Source organism: Erythranthe guttata, chromosome 14, assembly GCF_056151865.1.
Source record: "Erythranthe guttata isolate IM_541 chromosome 14, IM_541, whole genome shotgun sequence".
Classification (NCBI taxonomy): domain Eukaryota; kingdom Viridiplantae; phylum Streptophyta; class Magnoliopsida; order Lamiales; family Phrymaceae; genus Erythranthe; species Erythranthe guttata.
The window spans coordinates 21,618,456-21,640,174 of record NC_142546.1 but is presented as its reverse complement, the minus strand read 5'-3'; the positions used below and the strand labels follow the sequence as shown (position 1 = coordinate 21,640,174).

General features: G+C 35.3%; 3 protein-coding genes across 5 annotated transcripts; 1 reads left to right on the top strand and 2 right to left on the bottom strand.

The window, feature by feature from the left end:
• Window positions 1-260: 260 nt before the first annotated feature.
• Window positions 261-14,603, bottom strand: LOC105959015 (ubiquitin C-terminal hydrolase 12). 2 transcript variants are annotated; one of them, XM_012983033.2, is made up of 32 exons: window positions 14,410-14,603; window positions 14,070-14,133; window positions 13,323-13,467; window positions 13,067-13,224; window positions 11,897-12,159; window positions 11,575-11,793; window positions 11,384-11,492; window positions 11,174-11,289; window positions 10,906-11,004; window positions 9,612-9,721; window positions 8,990-9,064; window positions 8,421-8,499; window positions 8,158-8,307; window positions 7,975-8,055; window positions 7,746-7,865; window positions 6,319-6,441; window positions 5,233-5,310; window positions 5,049-5,137; window positions 4,813-4,921; window positions 4,509-4,577; window positions 4,329-4,439; window positions 3,574-3,629; window positions 3,291-3,468; window positions 3,108-3,209; window positions 2,920-2,991; window positions 2,676-2,741; window positions 2,255-2,320; window positions 1,783-1,869; window positions 1,544-1,660; window positions 1,362-1,436; window positions 1,040-1,120; window positions 261-709 (listed from the first exon to the last, which is right to left on the bottom strand). In XM_012983033.2, exons 1-32 carry the CDS (start codon window positions 14,440-14,442, stop codon window positions 668-670), a joined length of 3,342 nt encoding a protein of 1,113 aa, XP_012838487.2. In that variant the 5' UTR covers window positions 14,443-14,603; the 3' UTR covers window positions 261-667. The 2 variants fall into 2 exon arrangements, with proteins under 2 accessions (XP_012838487.2, XP_088669772.1); XM_088813646.1 differs by having other exon boundaries at window positions 13,323-13,461; window positions 14,410-14,516.
• Window positions 14,604-15,240: 637 nt separating this feature from the next.
• On the bottom strand, window positions 15,241-16,290 carry CRR42 (DUF3148 family protein). The gene is made up of 2 exons (XM_012983039.2): window positions 15,962-16,290; window positions 15,241-15,473 (listed from the first exon to the last, which is right to left on the bottom strand). The coding sequence occupies exons 1-2, from the start codon at window positions 16,240-16,242 to the stop codon at window positions 15,371-15,373; spliced, it is 384 nt and encodes a 127-aa protein (XP_012838493.2). The 5' UTR covers window positions 16,243-16,290; the 3' UTR covers window positions 15,241-15,370.
• A 979-nt stretch (window positions 16,291-17,269) lies between these two features.
• On the top strand, window positions 17,270-21,507 carry LOC105959017 (zinc knuckle (CCHC-type) family protein). 2 transcript variants are annotated; one of them, XM_012983036.2, is made up of 8 exons: window positions 17,403-17,917; window positions 18,048-18,101; window positions 18,422-18,541; window positions 18,619-18,777; window positions 19,589-19,738; window positions 19,823-19,939; window positions 20,321-20,428; window positions 20,656-21,507. In XM_012983036.2, the coding sequence occupies exons 1-8, from the start codon at window positions 17,627-17,629 to the stop codon at window positions 21,106-21,108; spliced, it is 1,452 nt and encodes a 483-aa protein (XP_012838490.2). In that variant the 5' UTR covers window positions 17,403-17,626; the 3' UTR covers window positions 21,109-21,507. The 2 variants fall into 2 exon arrangements, with proteins under 2 accessions (XP_012838491.2, XP_012838490.2); XM_012983037.2 differs by lacking the exon at window positions 18,048-18,101 and having other exon boundaries at window positions 17,270-17,917.
• The last annotated feature ends 212 nt before the right edge of the window (window positions 21,508-21,719 follow it).

Below are 21,719 nucleotides of genomic sequence, written 5' to 3'. Positions count from 1 at the left end.
TGACAGGCTGGCTCTATGAAGTGTTAGTAGACAATGTGGGATTGCACACGAGTCGCCTTTGAGCTTCGTGTGATATTCTTACTATTTAGACTTTAGAGCAATTGAGCCCGTATCAAATACAGTGCGAAGCGAAACACATTTGTGTGCTCTCCTTCTCAACTGCCAACCGTTTATCCAAAATATGCATAGTTACAAATATATTTGAAGTGTCTATAAAACATTGACAAAAAAGACTACAACATCAAATAGGTCAATGGTCCTTCCTCTTAACAAGTCTCATATATTATATGATGAAACCCAAACATGCAATCCTATACAGTGTTTTGTTTACAAGAAACCAAAATCTTGCTGACCTTCTCTGCAACAGTTGTATGCACACACACACACACGCCAAAATTTCCTATTGCAAAACTGTGTAGGTTATATAATTTACGAACAAACTCAACGAAAAAAAAAAAAGACGCAATAAAGTTATCAAACATTCAACCGAATTGACCTTTTGCAGTAGAGAGATACATCCCACAGGTGGGGAAACTCATCGATATGTATCAGATAAATCGAGTCAACTCGGATAAGACCAAACGAATTGTACGGCAATTCGCACTTTCTGGTATTTGATTAAATTGAGCTTCCGATAATTTAATCAAGATTCAACCAGGTAAGCCTCTTAATTGTATATCTTCACAGCCTTCTCGTATGGGGGACGATACTGAACAAAAGTTGGTGATCTCAGATATTAGTGTAAATTTTGTAAGACAAAAATATAAAAAATCCATCACACGGCTCGATAATAGTGAGAAACGAGAAATACATTATTTGCGTTGGAAATGCTTTATTGTATGCTCATGCATATAAAATTTAGCATGCCATTTAAAATTACATGATAACAAAGCGAAGCAGATTATACGATATCAAACAGATTATTGGTAATTTTTCCGAAATTTTCTACTAGTAGAATATCAACGAAAAAACGGAAGCAACTTAGGGCATGAAATGAAAATTGATGGAGACGAGTTGAACAATGCATGTAAGGAAATACCTGATTTGCTGCAGTAGACCTTTTAGGGGTGTTATCTATGTGCTCCAGCCCAAGATACTGCTCCCAAGCCACGCCACTTCTCTGTAGGCTCCAAGATTCATAATCATGAAATATATACATTATCGTAGATACTAGTTCATCATGAACAATACTATGGCATTAAAACGGCAAACCAACAAAAGAGAAGAGGTCGCTCTTTGTGTTTGATTGTGTGTGCGTGTGTGTGTGCGTGTGTGTGTGTGTGTGTGTGTGTGTGTGTGTGTGAGAGAGAGAGAGAGAGAGAGAGAGAGAGAGAGAGAGAGAGAGAGAGAGAGAGAGAGACCTGTAAACGAGTGAACAAAATGTCCGAATCCTCAAGGTACTCGGCCCGACCTTGTGAAACGGAAGCAAATTTCCACTGGACATAAGAGATGGGTGCATAAGAAGAAAGTAGAACCACCAAAGGCAGTATAATATTAGCAACGACATAAAGTAACTAACAAAATCAGGTCTGAGGCATACAACCTTAGAGAACTCTTCATCTGGCACAAGTAACCTTTTCTGTAAACGGTTCTTGATATGAGCTAAAGTCTCATCCTCGTGAATGGCCAATAAAAAGGGATCGCCAAAGTTTTGTATTTTCTGCCAGAAACAAAGTGGAATATCATGGCACGGAAAGAGCAAGTAGAAGTGCGTTTGATGGACTAATTTTTCCCCACTATAGAACTTCAGAAAAATATACATGTAAACAATCAAAATGATACCATTTGGTTCTGATTTTCTTCATTCATAAAGTGATATACGTGAATCAAACAATCGTGTGGACCAAGATTTTTCTCTTCCTCGGGTATCTGCAAAAAAAATACCAGGATGGAAACTTCTTGATGATGAAGATTAATGATGCAGACAGAAGCCATGCACCATAAAGCGAAAGGGTCACCGCCTATTACAGGATGGCAGTAGTAAGGATCACAATAACAAGTGCAATTTCTTTAGCTACATATGCATGACCTAAAAATTATAGTTGCTTATGCTGCTGAACATGCAAATTAAGACGAAGAATGCCACTATAAAAGACAAAATGCCATGGGTTATTATTAAAGATTACAGTAGTAAGGATAGCAATTAACATTCCATAATCTTCAGCACATGCATGGCCAAAGAATAGTAAAATTTCATGTGTGAGCATGCATGCATGCACACACACACACACACAGAACGAGAAAGAAAGAGAACCTCCTCTGCCCGTAGAGTCCAGTAATTGTCATTTATGCTCTCTATCTTTTCACTAGATGAAAATATCTGCAAAAAAATAAAAAATCATGTTTCAGCAACTAAATAATGTCCCAATCACTTATGTGAAGATTTACAATGTCAACAGCATTTAATAAAGCAGAAATTAAAATAGTTTAATGAGCTCTAACTTCTTTTTACTCTATGATAGAATTGCTCATCCATTTGGGATGACAAGATACAATCTATCAGGGGTAAGGTCGGATGATAACCATGTCAACTGTATGATGGAAATTTAAGAAGAAAACAGTGCTATTGTTTTTGGTATGTAATTTCACCATCTAACAAGGGGTCCAGGTGAAATTAACCCTAATAATAATAATAATAATAGAATCAGATAATGAAGGAACCAGAATTTAAAGACCTTGTAGATCCTGTGGGTGAATACTTCCAGCAATCTAAGTTCTGCCTCTGGATGAGACAGCTTCGCCTGTGCAACATTGAGCCACATAAATCAAAGGAAGTTGTGTTAGTGAGTAGAGGGCATCGGGAAACAAATTATTCCTAAAAAAGTAACAAAGAAACGAAAAGTTCCAGTTCTAAGGAATGAATCCCACTTAATTGTTGATCGAACATATTAAACCAAAATTACCAGTCGACCAGTTTACCTTCATCCTGACATCATCAAGTACATCACTGACGGTGCTTTCTTTGGGCAGTCTAATATTGTGAATATCCATCTAGGCAATAGGAGAGATGGGAGAGTAATAGTATGTCAAACATATAATAGAAGAATGATGTGTATGCCAAGTGCATACTACTCACACAAAATCCATTATAATGCCTGCTTACTCACTTCATTGTTTGTTGCATTATGGAAAGCTACTTTAAGTGTTCTCAGACCTTGCAATTCTGGCAGAGGCATATCCAAGACTTCATAGTACAAAATATCAGAAGTCTGACCAAAATAATATGTCAGTCAATGTTTCAGTCCTTGTGTGTTGTGAACTCTAACTCTCAGTGTTGAGTAATGGTTTACCTGATTGTAGTGCAGCAACATGTCTAACAAATTATCTACTCCTCGATACTTTATGGGATGAGGTTTCGGTTGCTGAGAGTAAGAATTGTTTGATGTAAGCCTAATTTTAGAAGGATCATCTACTCCGAGTTGTTGAGCTGCTCTTTCTACAACTTCATCATATGTATCAAGCTTCGACCTTCATATCCAAAATTATGCGATTAGCATGCAAATTAACAAGACCAACTAAGATAAAAGATGATAGTTTGTCGCATTCATAATTTGTTTGTTCGACTGCACTTACAGTTGTAAGCAAAATGCATCCTCCTTAGGCTTGTCCAGGGGCCGAAAATGAATAACCTGCATCACATTCAATGCAGAAAGAAAAAAATGTCTTCAGAAACTCCAGAAAGTGATCTCTAGACGACAACTGAACGAAAAGTGGTGCAAAAGAGTTTCGGAGTATGATTTACTTAAGACGGCATCAAAGTATAGGTAGCTTTATATTGTTCTACAAGAAACATTACTTTAATTCCCACATTCTTCTCCCAAAACATCTTTTCCGAAAATAAATCGAAATATGACCCCAAAAGAGGGCCGGACATGGTCTAAGCTTCTCCCATCACTGTCATAAAAGGATTGGGTCTTACGAGTTCTGAAGTCAAGGAGCTTAAATGCAAGGCCCATTGAATCCAAGGTACAATGCACATCTATGTAGATGCAACTTAGTGGTTTTTATAGCATAAAATCCAATAGTACTTCAGTATCAAGTTCTAAGGCACTGGTGAAGATAAATTTGTATGACTTGAAAATATTAGGCCTAGGTCATTGTGTGAAGGTCAGGAGGGCCCATGTCAAATAATATAAGATATATCAAACTTAAGGACATGAAACTGAGATGATCAAAACCATTGCTAGAAAACTGCAACTATGTGCAGCTTGTATATCATGTCCTGGATCCTTTGATAGATCGAATCTAAAACCTATACACCAAATTCATCAAACATATAAAGAAACCTATATGCCAAATAGCATTCACCGAATGTTTAATAAACATACTTGGAGATTGTGCCGGTATTCGAAGAATGATGGAACATTTGGACAACGAAGTCGCTGGCTAACTTCGGCTGGGAGAGACTTCTGAAAGCAAACTATGTCCCCATCCTCAAGCTGCAAAACGCAAAGGGAAGTCATACATATATTTTCTGCTCATACATGTGATTATGATTGAATAAATACCTGGCTGGATTTGAATGTAGACATCTTGTTTATGTGTTCACACATCACACTGGGATCGAACTTTATTTCCTGAGAATGAGAAACAGAAACAGAGGACAATATGAACAGAATGAGTATCTCTGACTAGAGTAAATGAATAAAAGTGATAAATACTGCAGTATGGACAATATGTTCAGCCTGGTAGTAACCTCTTCTATTAAATAGCAGATAACATCAATGTATAAGAAAGACACAGGGAGTTAAAATAATTTAAATACAGCCAGCAGAGAGAAGACCAAATTTAGGCATGAAAATTGCAACAAACCTCATAAATTTCAATGTCTTCATCAGGAGCATATCCTGCCATCTCATTTAATTTAGTCAATATATCTATTGGCTTGCCGATGTCCTTCACAAAAAGTCTTCCAACATATCTGGCATATTATGAAGATTAAATTTAATGGCAACAGACGGTGATTTTAGCTTCACCTTTCTTCTATTTTCAGAGATGCTGTAATCCATATAAGAAGTAAAAACAAGGATCAGGAACGAGAAGAATACCTAAGCTCTTCCTTCTCAGGGTCATAAAGTTTGAAGAATAACAAAATGTCATCTTTCACCCTATCAGGAAGAGTGATAGGCCTCAAGTCCTAAATGAAAACATAGAAACTCATTAACAATAGTTATTAAACAGGAAGGTTAATTAACGATACTTTTTCAGCTTGTATAGGAACAGTTCGATTACCGGTCCAAGCTCTACTTCTAAGAATAACTTCAGCTCTGCATTCTGGACCTTATTACATAAATCCCTCACATGTCCAACCTACAACCACATAACCATTTGAAATGAAGATGCAGATAACGTATATCATTTGGCTCACACGAAATCATGATAATGGTTATCTTGTATGATAAATTAATCATATTTTAAATCCTTTTTACATGCAACTTAATAACTTGAGGATACAGAAGATTTAGTTAATTAGTGTCTTCTGTTTGCATCTGTGTACAGGGACACAAGTTAATATTAGGATATTTTTAATCAAGTTTTGATATGTGACTGCAGTATATTAGGATCAATAATCGATACTACCCAAGAAAGCATATATAAGCAACTTCGAAGTTGGGCATGGCATAACATACTTATAGTTAGTTTGTAAGTAAACAGTGGTTTTGCTTTAGTCGCTAAGGACTTGTATCATGTATAGAAGTTATATACAACATGTTTGTTAATGTCAACATGTATGTTCTGCCATGCATGGTAAACAAAAAATTCAGAGTAACATAAGCTCAAATATAAAGCATCAGTGCAACCTCCACAGAATATTACCAAGTATATACCTATAGCTAAAATATAATATGCAACGATCTTCATATATAAGGCACTGGGTTTTTGGTAAACTTAAAAAAGTCATAAGGTCTAAAAAACCAACACAGTTAATTTACTGTTTAATTGTCTACAATCTACATGCAACACAATCTAATAATAGAAAGAAAAAAAAATTAAATTCCTGGCCCTGGGGGAGGATAAAAAGAGTAACTCCATAATGCTGGTACCATAGTTTAAACCTATATATGCTAGAATGAAGGCTTGAATTAATAAATCCTAGTGCAAAATACTTTTTCACAGTTATATTAGCTAGTAAAACTGATCACAAATAATATCACCAATAAGAAAACAAACTAAACTTGCGGAGCAACTTTGAATTCAATGACGAATATGGATTAAAATACAAAATAAGAACCCAACAACATATATTAGTCAAAACGGTGAGGAATAAAATGTGACAATTTAGCAAGTGATAAATTAGTAAGCAGCAAAGATGCATACAGTTTGTGCCTCCTCAAAGTGTGTTAATGGACGGCTTGGACGATAGGTGTGATTTTGGCGCTTTGCCCACAGCCAAAATCGCTGAAACTGTACTGGTATACCAAATTCTTTTGCAACCTCTTCCTGGAATTAGCATAGATTAGCTGATATTTTAATACTAACAATGACAATGATCGTAATCAAAACTTCAATGATTTGATAATCAAGGGATACTAGCATGTAATATGGGTCAAGTTACTTGAGAACATAATTCACAGAGAACGTAGTATTTGACTTCCAGAAGAGCAAAATGTTATTGACGCATAATATGTAAAAAGAAAGACGACGGTAAAACAGAAGAATCAGATCTGACAATAAAGAAGTATACTCAATAGTACATAAGAAATCATCAAATTTACTGACACTTACATTATGTGTTTTTCTACAAAAATGGCTTATAAAATTTCCTATATGTACATTTTCCTATACGTGCTATATATTACGTACTCTTGAAAGAGCAAAAAATATCAGCAATATTGGGACATTCCAGCGTTCCTTTGTCCTCTTATCTTATATATTGGAAGAAAAAAGTCCAGTCTGGACTAGAAGGATTTCACCAATGGCGCAGCACAAATTAATTCCACTTTCTTGAATATTCTTGCGGATCTACCCATCAGTTTTGTAGCACGTGAACAGTGAATTGCAATTCTACTAAAACAGAATATTTTCCCAGTTCCAAGTTGTTCTAACTTTAGTTGAGTTCTGATGGTTCTCAATTACAATGTACATCTTAAAGAGGCAACATCCATCATTGTTAAGTTTCTATCTAAGGCATAGTTTCAGGTGATGGGCCAAGTTAATCTCCAAAAAATTTACATATTTATCTAGTATATCCTCAATGACGTGACGCAGGAGGAGCAACTCTATTTGATTGAGAGTACTCTTAACAATATCTTTCTATATCGAGGCTCAGACTGGCATCAATGATTTTACCCAGTGGAGCAATTCAGCGTACAGCCTCGCACAGCCACCGGTAGTCATGATAAACCTAAAGACAACCACAGTTCACCAAACCAAGTTTAATCTTAAGTAGAAAAACATCCAAAGCACTCATTAGGAAAGTTTAGAGTGGGAGTTTTGGAATATGCTAAAACGAATAAAGACTAGCTACTTTAGGAAAATATAAACCCTCCTTATACATACCTGCTTATATCCATACCAGGAACGAGCATAGGACTAGCTTCTTGGTATTAATAACTTTCCAATTGAACGAATCCATTACAATTCAGTGAAATATTGACACTAGTCACCTCAAATACTGCAAGCTTAGAGCTTACTCTTATCATAAAGGATGATTTCTCTACCAACTAGGTTTTTCTCTTATATGAAGAGATACAACACATTGCATCACTAATAGAAAGAACTAGTACGAAGCAAGATTTATGTACCTTAAAAATGTTAAACGGCATCAGCTTCTGGACACGAAAACTCCTAACTTTGTCATGATCCACTAAATCAAAGAATACATGCTTCCCAATCTGCCAATTAAAATCTTCATCGCATGCAACCTGAAAACGTCGCACTATTATCTTATAGAATGCAACTATGCAAGTAAGTTAAAATGGAGAAGATGAAGAAACAAATAGTTGCTCTGCCCAAGAATTATGAAAAAATTACCTTCACAATTGAGTAAAGATGTGCTTCAGCTTTTTCTTTCTTTTTTTGTTCTTTTTCTTCTTGTTCTCTCTTCAGCCTCTCCTGAGAAACATTGTAAATTTTAGTAACCAAATATATCAAGAAAATAAAAGGAATGGGTCAGTTGTCAAAATTAAGCAAAATCGTATGTTGGTAGCTTCTAACCCTAAGATGTTCAGCAATGTCCTTCTCCTCAACTTGACACATTATCTTATCCTTGTCACTTTCACGTATATATACCAGCATATAAGCATTAGAGTGCTTCGTAAACTTGAAGTGAGTATTATTAATTCCCGGGTTTGCCTGCATCAAGTGCTGAGAAGAAAAATAAAAAGGTTAAGTTGTCAACGAATTAGAAGATAGACAAGCATAATAAAGCAATCGATTTAAAAAAGAAGGAAGAAACTACGACATTATGGAGAACTTACTTCTTCTTCACCACCATACAGCTCTTCTAAAGCCATTTTCATGTCTTCTTTTGTCACTCGTTCATCATCAAATTTATACCTGAAAGCCATTCAGGATTATTTGCATTGTGCAGTACAAAATGAATTATATATATATATGTGATGATCCTTGTTCAAGCAATTCGGATTTCATAAAAACTTCCCGATTCAACCAGGAACCATTAGAATTTCATCAAGAGAAATGACAGAGAAAATGCCTGAGACGATGCCTATGTAATTTTGGCACAAAAATTAACTACACAAGAGAACAATGGCAACTACCTATAATTTGACTAGGCTCATAGAATTGACAAGAAATTTGGACATAAGATCCCACCCTATCAGCAAGAGAACAAATCTGACATCACAAAACAACTCCAGAACGAAGAACAATGCATAAAAGAGGGAAGAGAACTTGTGAATTCAAGATGCATCATATTTATTAATGGACTTGCCGAGGACTTGCCGAAGGCTGATTAGAAAATGATTTAGAAGTATGTATTTATTTTGTGATTTATACATGCTGAGCAATCTGTGCTTAAACTGCATACCACTCGCTGGAAAGAGTTGGCCTAATAAAGGCGTAATAGTGTCCACCGTGCACCCCACCACTGTGGACCAAAACACTGCAAACAGTCAAAGTTGTCAGAACATACGGAAGAGTTGGAAACATTCAAAATTTTGCAGCTGGATGATAAGAAATATTCTAGATAGGTAAAGAAAGACTAAATACCACCTCAAACACATTAAAGCCCAAATTACTTATGTGTGTCTCAAATTGATTGTATGATTTGGAATGGTTGTAGGATTGTATATGATTATTTTGAATAAGTTCATTTCAGAATATCATATAATGTTTGTATCAAGCATGAGCGAAGCAGCAAGATAATTCTTCAACTCAAAGAGTTAATAAAAATATAGCAAGTCAGGAAAAAGTAAAATTCACAATGGAAAACATTTACATCAAAATAGAACGTATTGGTATTAAACCTCTTACGCAAGCAGGTTTAGATATAAATATATAAGGATGATCTAGGGTGGAAGGAGACATGAACTCAGACATCGAAGCAAAATGCGACCACTTAATCCAAACAAAATGGTGAATAACATAGTAGATTCTTCACTGAAAATCGGTACAAGGAGTAAATAGGAAATAACATCTCATCATCTGACCTGTGAAGTGTGTAAAGGTTGCGTACTGTTCTATCAGCATCTGGTGACAAATATTTGCCATTCTCCCTATCCAGATCAAGTTGAAGAGGGAACTCATAGCGGTCATTTATCTGCATCATCAGAATCAAGAAGATTAATTACTCTCGAGATCACATCATTCTTGAGGGGATAATTTCTAGCTCTCTTCCTTTTTATAACAGCGCGTACTCAAGCACTAGCACATAATATATCGATTAACACCAAGAGCTTTTATTTCAGGACCACCTCTAACCCCGTACAGTAACAAATGCAGTATGAGGAGTCCGGAGGCAAGGGAGGTGGGCACGCACATCTTTTGATGTGTCAAATGTTCACTCATGGAAGTGAGCTTCTATGATGAGTTTCAACAGTAATAACAGCTTAAGAAGCCCCCAGAGAAAGAACGGATAAGCTGAAAAGCAGGGATAACGGCTTTAAGTAATGGATTTAGCCAACAAACTTGCTCATTCTTTTACACCCTAATGCCAAATAGCACAGGTATGTCACAATATCCATGGTAATACTTACCCAGGCCCCAACACGCTCACTCCCGAAATCACCTATACACCCCCTAGTGTGAAAAAAGTTATAGGGTTAAGAATCAACTAAATGGCTTCTGTGTTTTCCAAAATGATGAGACCTAGGTTGCCCGTGAACCAACAATCCATCTGTAAGTTGCCATTTCAAACCTTACGGGATTTATGAGGGATAACATAATAAGTGGTATGACACAGTTTTATTGAAAACATCGCGAATTCAGGAAGATGATATAATAAACGGCATAATGAACAAAATAAAAATAAAGGTGATACAAAACTATAAATGTTAATCTATGCTCTTGCCATGTCTAACCACTAGACTGTATTAGGCACCAATATTACGCTTCAATATAGGTAGTTTTGTTTGAAGAGGCCGACTACCTGGATTCATGAACTGATTGTAATACAAGTAGTGCATTCAAATATGGGTATCTAATCTAGATCATTTCATCCTCTATACTGCAAATGTTATCTGTATCGTATCCATAACCAAGAGTGTGCTAAGCCCGAGACAATGAGTTTGACTATTGGCAGAGTGTTACTTTCCATCAACCAACTTTTGCCCATTAATTAGGAAACCATGCTTCACACCTGATCCACATGATAATGCTAAAAAAAACATTGAACTGGACGAATGTCCATATCAACCTCATCTCTTTCTATTCGTAGGCATAATGGAAACAGTGAATCAGGCAGGCCCGTTAAATTGGAAGAACATCTTATTCTTAACTGCTCACCTTTATCATAATGTCACGCACATAGTCATATTCAAACCGCTTTAGGTGAAGCTGGAGAACTGGGGGAAAGTCAATAAATAAGACCCCTTTCTTAGCATCCTACAATAACATAGCAGCAGTTGAAAGAAGGTTATTCAGCACAACACAGATTTTATGGCATATATAAACAGGATAATAGGACAGTCCTACATTGAATAAGGTTAAATGAAATCAATCAGATTTTAGTTAACAGGCAACACAACATTTATGAAATCCGCTTGAAATAAACCTGCAAACCATGCTGTTCAGCTTGATATTTGTTATCGCCATCGAGATGTTCCACAGCAACATACTGATCAAATGAAGCATAGACATCATGACAGCCCTTGACATCAAGCTGAAGATCTGTCACACAAAAAGATAAAAGTGTTCAAAGAGATCAAGCGAAAACACAACAGTCAGGGCAATGTAAGTTGAAATCTTGTTCAAGGTCAAATACCATAGAACGACTCCTTTCTACTAGATTTGTAGTCCACATTAATGCACTCAATGTAGTTCATATGATGACCTTCAAATAACTGCTGTATAGCGCCTTCCACAACAGTTCTCTACCGAAGCATGACAATAGTTAGTTAAGAACAATATCCAAGTTTGAAGTAATTAGGAGAAGTGTAATATATATCTAAGGACCTTCATCTTTTCTTCAAGCTTTTCACAGAGAACTCTATTGAGCTCTTGTACATCATGTTGCAAAAAAGCATCGTATGTGTCCCATCCAAACGATTTTGTCAACTCCTTTGTCGCAACACTGTTGCCACTGTATTGTAGCTTGTAAAATAGACTCTGAAGGGCTAGAGAGATGCTTGCAGATGGCATGTCATTAACGTTAGTTGGCATGTGGTATACAGCCTGAATATACAATCAAAGATATGACTCCATTTGGGGGGTGAATAAAAGAGCTTGATATAAACAACTCATATACAGCACACAAACCACTGACAAAGAACCTAACCTTCCTGAAATAAGGAATATGGTATAGCGTTTGGAGGAGAGAGTTCATGTAACAGGTAGCCCCTTGGTTTTTGAGTCCTACAAAACCAGTTTCTTTCTTTGAATCGTATGACCATGGATCGGCTTTATAGACTGCAACCTCGGCTTCAATTACACAGGTGTCATTGACAAGATAACCTCTACTTGGATCATAGAGTTCACCAAGTGGCATAAAGGATGTAAACCCCCAATCATTTTCTCGAGCATTGAATTGGTGTTGTGTTTCTGCATGGTAAGTAAAAGAGTTCACCAACTGCAATTAAGTCAATTTTACCCACATTCACTCAGCTTAATCTGTCTTTGTTTGAAATAAATTCAAACCCATCATTTGATGTTTACTCTATGCAAATACACACATAACAGACAAAAAACACCAAATGCCAGCAGTTGCCACAGATGTTTTGGTGTATCATCATTTTGTTAAATAGATTCATACAGTCATGTCCAATCAATGTGTTATAGCATTGTATCAAAACCAATAAACAGAAATTATCCTCAACAGGGAAAACGACAACATTAAAGATGAAGATCATGACACCCGTAGTATTCAGGTTTACGCATCTTTTCTCAAAGTATATGTTCGCACTTATACTGCCGATCCATGCTTGAAACTATGAAAATTATATATAATGAGGCTGTGGCCCTATCTACAAAATCCTCTAGCTTGATGTTAACTAAACTTCTTCTTAGAACTATCAATAAAATCCTCTAGCTAATCTTGACTAGCCAGATGATCAAATTGACACAAATAACATGTTTCTCTCAATTCAAAAGGAACGAACTAATGACAAGAAACTATATAAGTTTGTTACTGCGCTTGAAGTCACAATGTCACTGTGTGCTGTACAGTATGGAGGGGTAACTAGAAAGTAGTTTTCCCAATTCAATCAGACCCCTTTAAAAAATAAGAAGTGCACATACTAAAATTTAAATGACATGCAATGTGCATACATCCCCCAGTAAAAAAAAAAATCAGGACTGTTGTCGATTGGATAAATTTCTCTCACTCCAACCCATATAATTCATGGTAAAACCACAGTTCTAGCAAACCAAGGTAATAGCATACAGTGTAAAAGAAAGGTTTATTAGTGGGGTTATTTAGCCACAAAAACTGTAAAAGGATTTGAAGTACCTTTCCTGACTGAATACTTGCTATGAACTTGATTGACAACGGTCAAACTGAAGTGGGCATATCTAGTCCATCCATAAGGTAAGGAAGCAGAATCAGCAACATCCAGGTACATGGATAGAAATTCTGCATTGTTCCCCTTCGGAAAAATAAGAATCCGCCTGAAGCATAAAGGGAAACCAATCACCACCGTTAGGCTCGTCAAAAAGTTTTAATCATCAAATGATGCTCCCAATTTGTATCCATTAAAAAAAATTACCATTTGTATTCACCGAGGTCAAATACTCCAGAGTATAGCTTCTTCATACTCGACCTAGAGAAGTCTTCAATCTTCCAAGAAAACTTGGCCGTGCGAGGATCCTCTGCTGGCTGATTGTCTGCAGTATTCTCTGCTGCCTCTGATGCTACGAGAAATAGATCGAAAATGAAAAACAGTCAAGTTAAAATAAAAAAAATTAAAATTTTTATCAATGATGCGTCCATGAAGTTAGATTCCTATAAAGGTAATAGAATTTGAACAGCATTTAGTTCTCTCTCATTTCTTAATTAATACTGCAATAAAGGAAGACGACAAAGACATAACAACGTCACTATATTCATTTAACCTCACATACCAATTCCGGATACATTAAAAAATTATGCACGGCAAAGAAACAAATATGTCTATTTATGTGCTGCATAATTAATTGTTTACGACCAACTCTTTCCCACTATTTATGGATATCTCCATTAGAAAATTACTTTCTTTTCCAATTAAAGCAAACGATAGAAACTTCTGGTTCCCATAAAGTACAACCAGACAATACATACAAGTACATATATTTATCACTACACACCATCAGATACTCAACTTTCCGTGCCCTAGTTTATGATAAGAGTTGCCAAAATCAATTGTAAACAGATGGATACATACATACATGTATATATATATATTTTTCATTTCAATGTAGTAAAATTGACAGAGAAAAAAAAAAAACACAGAAACAGCAATCACCAATTAAGTTACCTTCCCTGGGCTGAGGCCCTTCAACCAATCCCGATCGCGGAACCAACATATCCTCATCCTCTTGCTGCCGAAAAAAAACAAAACAAAATAAATAAAAACCACGCACAAACAAACGCCATTCACTTGATCGCTACTACAGCAATAGAAAACGAACCAGGAAACATAAATAAATAAATAAATAAATAAATAAATAAAAATTAATCAGCCAGGGATTGTTAAAAAGGAAACAGACAAACAGAGACGTGAGCGCGTTGTCCGCGCGAAAACACACACACACACACACACAGTAAAAGAGTTGGAGGTTTCAGTGTGCATCGGGGAAGAAAGGGGGCTGACGAACCTCATTGGGGGGAGGAGAAGCCATTACAGTCATGTGAGGAGAGGTTTGAGTGAAATCTGTGTGCTCGAATTTCACCTCAATTGGAGTGAATTTAATTGGATTTGTGCAGACGTGTTCGGGCAAAGGGGGGAAAAAGGTGGTAGGGAAAGAAGAAAGGGGTGTTTTGGGGATTTCGTTGGTGAATTGGTAAATTAATTAATATTTTAATAATTTGAATAACCTAAAAACTAAAAAGTATATCTCATATTTTAAGAAGAAATACAGTATCTGTTATATTCAATTTTTTATTTTATTTTAAACTCAATATCAATATATAATTACTTCAGAGTTCCTATAATGGAAGTTATTTTATTATAATATGGAAAATCTGCCAAGTCCTCTTCCATTTTACCAATATTTTACATGAAAAATCAAATCAAACTGCTTGATATTCAATTCGATATCGTTACTTAAAATTTAGATTAAGTTCGACTTGTCAGTTGTCCGTATAACGAACAAAAAATTGCATTGTATTTTGTTCGATTTATAAATGAAACTCGCTCAAATTTGAGCTCGATTGATAAGAATGATAAAATATGCAACTCGAATTTCATTTGCTTGTTTCATCTTGGCGCATTGTTAATTAAATGTGTTATTTGTTCGACTTTATTAGTTTAAACCCCTACTTAGCTTTTATAACGAACTTGATCGTCAAAGTAATTTCAAAAAGTATCGTTGATGCATGTGAAAGCCAGCACAAATTAATAGTTAGTCAATCTAGCGGGTTGGTCTGCTATGAAGTATATTAGAAGAGGCCAATTGAGCCCCCTGTGAATTTACATGGATCGATAATGAGTTGGAAATATAAAGAGAATTTATTGCGTATATAGCAATTCGAACTTCGAAACGATTATGTAAGTAAAAAAATAAAAATAAACGAGTCGTGAGAATTACATTTGTACAATTTGTTCAAATGAATGAGCTAATCATCAAGTTCTAATGGCTTGAAATATTTGGCATCTATAAGATAAGTACCAGCACTAACACGAACTGCCCATACATCCTTTGGTTTCCTCGACACAATCCTGCAAGTAAAATCGGACACCAATTATTCATTAGATAAATTATGTAAACTACTCTCTTTGTTCCACAATAACTGTCTCTTTTTAAAAATATTTTTGTTCCATATTATCTGTCACTTTAGATTTCCAATACTGCATTAAATGCATTTTTCCTGTTTTAACCTTATTAATGAAACTCTAATCATTATTTTTCTCTTATAATTCATTAAATAATAAAGGTTGTTTTAGTCATTTTTATATGATTTTTCTAAAATCAAGATATATTTATTGAGTTTCTTAATCTTTGTGAAAAGTGAAAAGAGACACTTATTTAGGAACGGAGGGAGTATTATCGAAGTTCGATTTTTTTTTTGTTACAAATAAGTCCATTATATATTTTAAAATTACAAGTTGCCAGTCCATATATTCAATGTGAATGCATATCCATACTTGTAGAAAAAAAAAACCAATATAGTTAGTATCAAATACGAAAAAAAAAAAAAACGTTATACCTTCCAACATCGCCTGGTTTGACCAAACCGGAATTGGCGCGCAAACAAGGGACCGAAGCTGCAGTCTTGAGCAACTGTGGGGCCTCCGTCACAATAATGGGCGAGCCGATTTCGAGTCGCGACCATTTTTCAGCTCCCGATTTCGTGTCCGGAGACGATGGCTCGCTCGAGCTACACTTTGTAACTATTGTATGTTTGCTACTTAGGCTGCAAAGTTGCAAATGTGGAATTGGCCTTGCAAATGAACCGGATTTTGGCATGGATGACAGATTGAATGCCATGTTTGTGAGAAACTAAAAGAAGATTATGTGCTTGTGGTTCTTATTTATCTGACACTTAAAATACTTTATGTTATATATTTATTATTTATTATTTATTTTTATCAAAGTGATAATAATATAAGTTGAATTTTGCCATTATGTGGGCCTATTTTTTATGTGGCCCACTTGTTAGTTCTTCATGATTATAATTGATAGGTTTAAGTTTGGGCCAAATTAATAAAATAGGAGGTCCAGTTCTTCAAAGTAGTATATAATTTACACGTTTCTTGCAAGGGACTCGATAAATGCAGGACGTTTGATGTAGGATATTTTATTTAATAAATTAAAATCTAACACAAAACAATTAGTCTAAAATTTGATAAATTAAAATCATATAGTAGGATAGTTTATTTAATAAATTATTTAATGTAGGACGCTTAATCACATATTAGGATATAATTTACATTATTTATTTTTGCCAGGATACCGCATTACTATTTGTCAGAACACGAGTAGTTTATTAAAATTTGAACATAACTCAGACTAGTGTCTACCACAGACAATGCTCGTTTTTTCTTAGTTTTCTATCGAATTGTTCCACCATTTTTTATGTTTTTATTTTTAATACAAAAAACCGCAGAAAACTATTCATTGTAAATAGAAGACATCTACTTATTCAATTTCAAGACAAATCTATGGACAAATTTTGAGTTTAGATTATTTTTCCTAAATTAAATCTAAAAGTTAAGAAACATAATTTGCATTTATGAGTATATGATTATTCTCTATTAAAATATAATTTATTATATTATTTTTTTCCAAAATAATTATATTAACATCGAGAATTAACTACTAATAAATAAAAAGTAAACACTACTATATTATAATATTTTGATTAGCCTAAATAATATCATTCAAATTGAAATTCAAAGATTTTTTTTAAATGATATTCTTTTTTTACTTTCATGATAAATATTTATAATATGATTGTTGGGATATAGAGGTTGGATTGAAACCCAAACTTCAAGTTTGATGAAATAAAATTTACTAATATTTATTGTAAAATATAATTATCATTGTTGGAATTAATTTTTCAAAATATTTTCTATAAATAATATTCACTTCTTATTTTAATTTCTATAAAAAATATTTTCTATAAATAATATTCACTTATTATTATTGTTGGACTTGCATTAGAAAAGAATAGACCTTGAAAAAAGCCCAACTGGGCCCAGCGTAGTGTCTTCCTCAGTTTCTAATCTCGTTATCGTTTTCCGACTCTGCACCTCAAAATTAGGGTTAGGGTTTGGATCGCTCCACCACTGCTAATCCCGCTGCATCTACTTTTTTTTTTCTTCTTCACTGTAATTGACCTGCGAAATCGTCGACAGTGATTAAGTTCGGCATGGGGAGGAGAGAGAAGACGGCGAAGGCGGAGAGATACACTTCGTCGGAAGAAGATAAAAGGAAGAGGAAAGCTGCAGTTGAAGCGGCGAACAGTGACGACGATGCAGAGGCCAATGAAGATCTCAGCTTGAAAATCATTGAAAAATTCAAGCAACGGCGTGGCAGTAGCGATCCCCGTAGCAGCGGCGGCGCTTCTGAAATTGTTGTTACGGATTTGAGAGAGGAGAAGAAGAAGAAGGAGAAGAAGAAGAGGAAGAAGAGCAAGGAAATTGAAGTTCCTGAAGATTTCGTAAGCATTGATTTTTATTTTTATTTTCTAAATTGTTCTATTAGAAAGTTATTATTTACTTAAATGTGGTTGGTTTGTGAATGGGAATCGTATTTTTTTTTGCTAATAAAGTAACTTGACCATGTCTCAGGTTTCAAGTGAGATAGATACAGGGTTTAGAGATTTCTGCGGGGATTTGTTTCTGGTAGTAGTTCAGCTTGAAGCTGTTTTTATTAGTCTATAGAGATCATATTAGTCATAAGAAGCTGGTTAGATAATATATAGTAAACGAAGATGCTGCCTTCTTAAAAAGCACGATTTATACCACGAATTTCAAATTTGTAGAGAATACTTTTCGTTGAACATTTATGTCAGTTTCATTCTGATAAGAAAAGAGTTGGAAATTTTTCCACTGAATGTAATTATAATGATTCGGTTATTTTACGTTATTTCTTTCTTTTAAATTGATCAAATTGGGATGTTAGTGTTGTTGTCTGAGCTATTAAATTTTCCTATCGGCCTTAGGTGGACAATGTGAAAAACTATGAGAACCTGGAAACTGATAAAGCTGCTGAGGTTTCTACTGAAGCTGTTGAAACGAATCCTGTCGAGGCGAAGGACAATGTTGTCCTGAGGAAGCTTCTTGTGAGTTTCAGTAGTTTGTGTTCAAGCATCATTTTTTAGATAACCGTAAGTGTTTATGATGATTATCATGATGTCAGCGGGGGCCTAGGTACTTTGATGCTCCAGATAACAGTTGGGGAGCATGTTATAATTGTGGGGAAGAAGGTCATACGATTGCCAACTGTACTTCAGCTAGGCGGAAGAAACCTTGCTTTGTTTGCGGGAGTTTTGAACATAATGCAAAGCAATGTACCAAGGTGTGTGCTCGACAGACTTATTCTATTTATGTTACGATTACCACTACTCTTACTACGATTGTTTTAAAAGATCTTGCAACTGTTTTATGTTCATCTGTATCTCCTATGTGATAAGCAGTTTTTGGGTTTTAGATCCCAATACTTCTTGATCCCCACAAATCCTCTTGCCTTCTTCTTGATATATGGTTCTCTTATTAAACAGATTCTATAGAACAACATAACTGTACTGATGATAAGCAATCTGGGGTTTTCCTTTGTAAAATGTTTAAGTCAATATTGCAATCTAGCTATGTGTGTGAATTTGGTTTCGTAAGTGTAGATTCTGCTGTCCTTGCGTGTCTCTCTTGCTGAATCCTCCATTTGACCTTGCCTTTTCTTTTAACAGAAATATTGAGTTTGTAGTAAAATCTATTATTGAAGGTAGATAACAAAGACAGTTTCTGTCATTTGCCTAGACTGTAAATACATTACCATGCACTATGTATTATAGGTTGGTCGAAACAATGATTTGAAAACACATTACTAAAAAGAGGGAGGGAAGAGGGAGGCATGTCAGCATTGATCACATTATATCCATAATACATTCACACTTTTGATCATATCCCATCTGGAATACTTTTGAAACACCTTTGTGTATGACTGGACTTTCTTTATTATGAATCAAATGATTATGTTGTTTATCTTGAGTTCTCATGTTATATACATACACATGTATATATGTGTGTGTGTGTGTGAAAATGTGATGCTTAGAGGTTTGTTCTCTGATGCAATATGTTTGATTTTTTTGTTACTATTCTATTTATTTGAGCAGGGTCGAGATTGCTTTATCTGCAAGCAACATGGTCACCGTGCAAAGGATTGTACTGAGAAATACAAGAGTTCAAAGATGTGTCTAAAGTGTGGAGATTTGGGGCATGATATGTTCTCATGTAGAAGTGACTATTGTCCTGACGATCTCAAGGTCCTTATTTTGATAAATTATTGGAATTTTGTTTTTCTTTTCAGATTTAATGAGGCATTCGTTTATATCTTTTTTTTTTGGTAGGAAATACAATGCTACATTTGTGGAAGTTTTGGCCATCTCTGTTGTATAAATTATAGTGACTCTGGTCCAAGAGAGGTTACCTGTTATAAATGCGGTCTTTCTGGCCATACTGGTCTGGTAAGTTCAGTTTACATCCTAACTTGGTCAATTCATATCTTATTACTTATCGGTTAAGGTCTTGAAATTTTTTGTTGTATTTGAGTTTTCAATATATAGATTACGATGAGAACGTGGTAGATTTATTTCCTTGTTCAATCTCTTTTAATTGGCCGCATACCGAATATGGTACCTTTCAGTCTTTACTTTTTGTGCATTGCCAGTTGGCAATAGGATGTGAGGAATGTAATGTAGTTGTGAATGATTCATGTTTTTGTAGTGGGGCGCATCAATGTACTTGTGAATGATTCATGATTCATGATTCATGTTTGCCATCGAACTCGACATCTTCGATTTTGTTGCCTTCCATTTTGTTATCTGATAATTATCTTATTCGTGCAGGCTTGCATGGGACACCGTGCAGAGACAAACGGTACAGTTACTAGTTATTCATGCTACAAGTGTGGTTTAGAAGGTCATTTTGCTCGTGAGTGCATGAACTCAGTGAAGGTATGCCTCCAACTTCCTCAAGGCTTCATTTGGATTGAAGTTGAAAATAATGGATTTAAAACAATTTCAATCGAGTCCAAACGAGAGCGATTTGGAACCCACAAAATTGCTTAAACAATAAACTGAAAATGAGAGCTAGTGATTAGAAATTCATTGTCAATCTTGAAAAAATAAATTCCCAAATAGAACGATGACAATGGCCCTTTTTGTTTATTTTTTTTTACCAGGCTGGTAAAAAAATCCACGAACCATCAACACCTAACCAGAGATCCTCGAAGAAGAATAGAGATGACCGCATAGAAGCCAGGTCAGCCCCACACGACCTCGACAAGCCGTGGAAAAAGAAGAAATCTCAGTACACCGAATTTTCTTCAGCTGCAAAAACAAAACACAGAGGCGGTTGGATAGCTGAAGACCCTGAAGAAGATTACTATTACAGTAAAAACAAAGAAAATAATAATTGGAGATCACCAGCTGGCTCGAACGACAGGAGAGCTAGAATACCTAGTACGCACGATGATTACGCATCGACCTCACATTCTTCAAGACGGACCCACAAGCTCAATTTCAGCAATTCGCCCGCGAATGGATCGAGCAGGTATTATCAGCACAGATACTCAACTTCGAGATTTGGTAACAATAGCAATGATGGGACGGGAAGAAATAATAACTGGTGGTAGGTAAATTCATTTTATATTATTTGATCAAACGGTTTTGGCTATATACGGGGGCGATTACCCCCCTGCAGCAATCTTCGGGGGGTCTAAATGGTGAATGGTGTTGTTGGAGGTTCCTCTTTGCCTTGTCTGAAGAAACTAAGTTATCTATGGAGATCTGAAAAGTAAGTACAGGCAAAAAGTATGGGGAACAATTACCTACTGTGTTTTATAAGCTGGTGGAAATGTAATATCAGCTAGTTGTTAAATTATTATTATAGCCTCATTTTTTTTCTTTTTGTTTATTTTTCCTTTTATATCAATGCTATCTGTTTATGTATGCATATGCCAAAACTACCCCTCACCCCACAATTAAAATTTTACCATTGTCTTGTTGAGATATGAATTTTCCTTTTTCTCTTTTCTTTGTGTTTTTTATTTTGTTCTTGCTAACTGAACCTGTAAGGCTATAATCGGCAATTTGTAATTTTTATTTTGTTTTCTCGTGCAGTTGCAATCTAATTCGATGTTTTGAACATGGAGTTAAGGTTGAATCATTGAATTGGACAAAATGGTAAATTACTGGCACCTGGCTAAATTTTGAAATAATTAATTTAATACAGAATTATATTTAA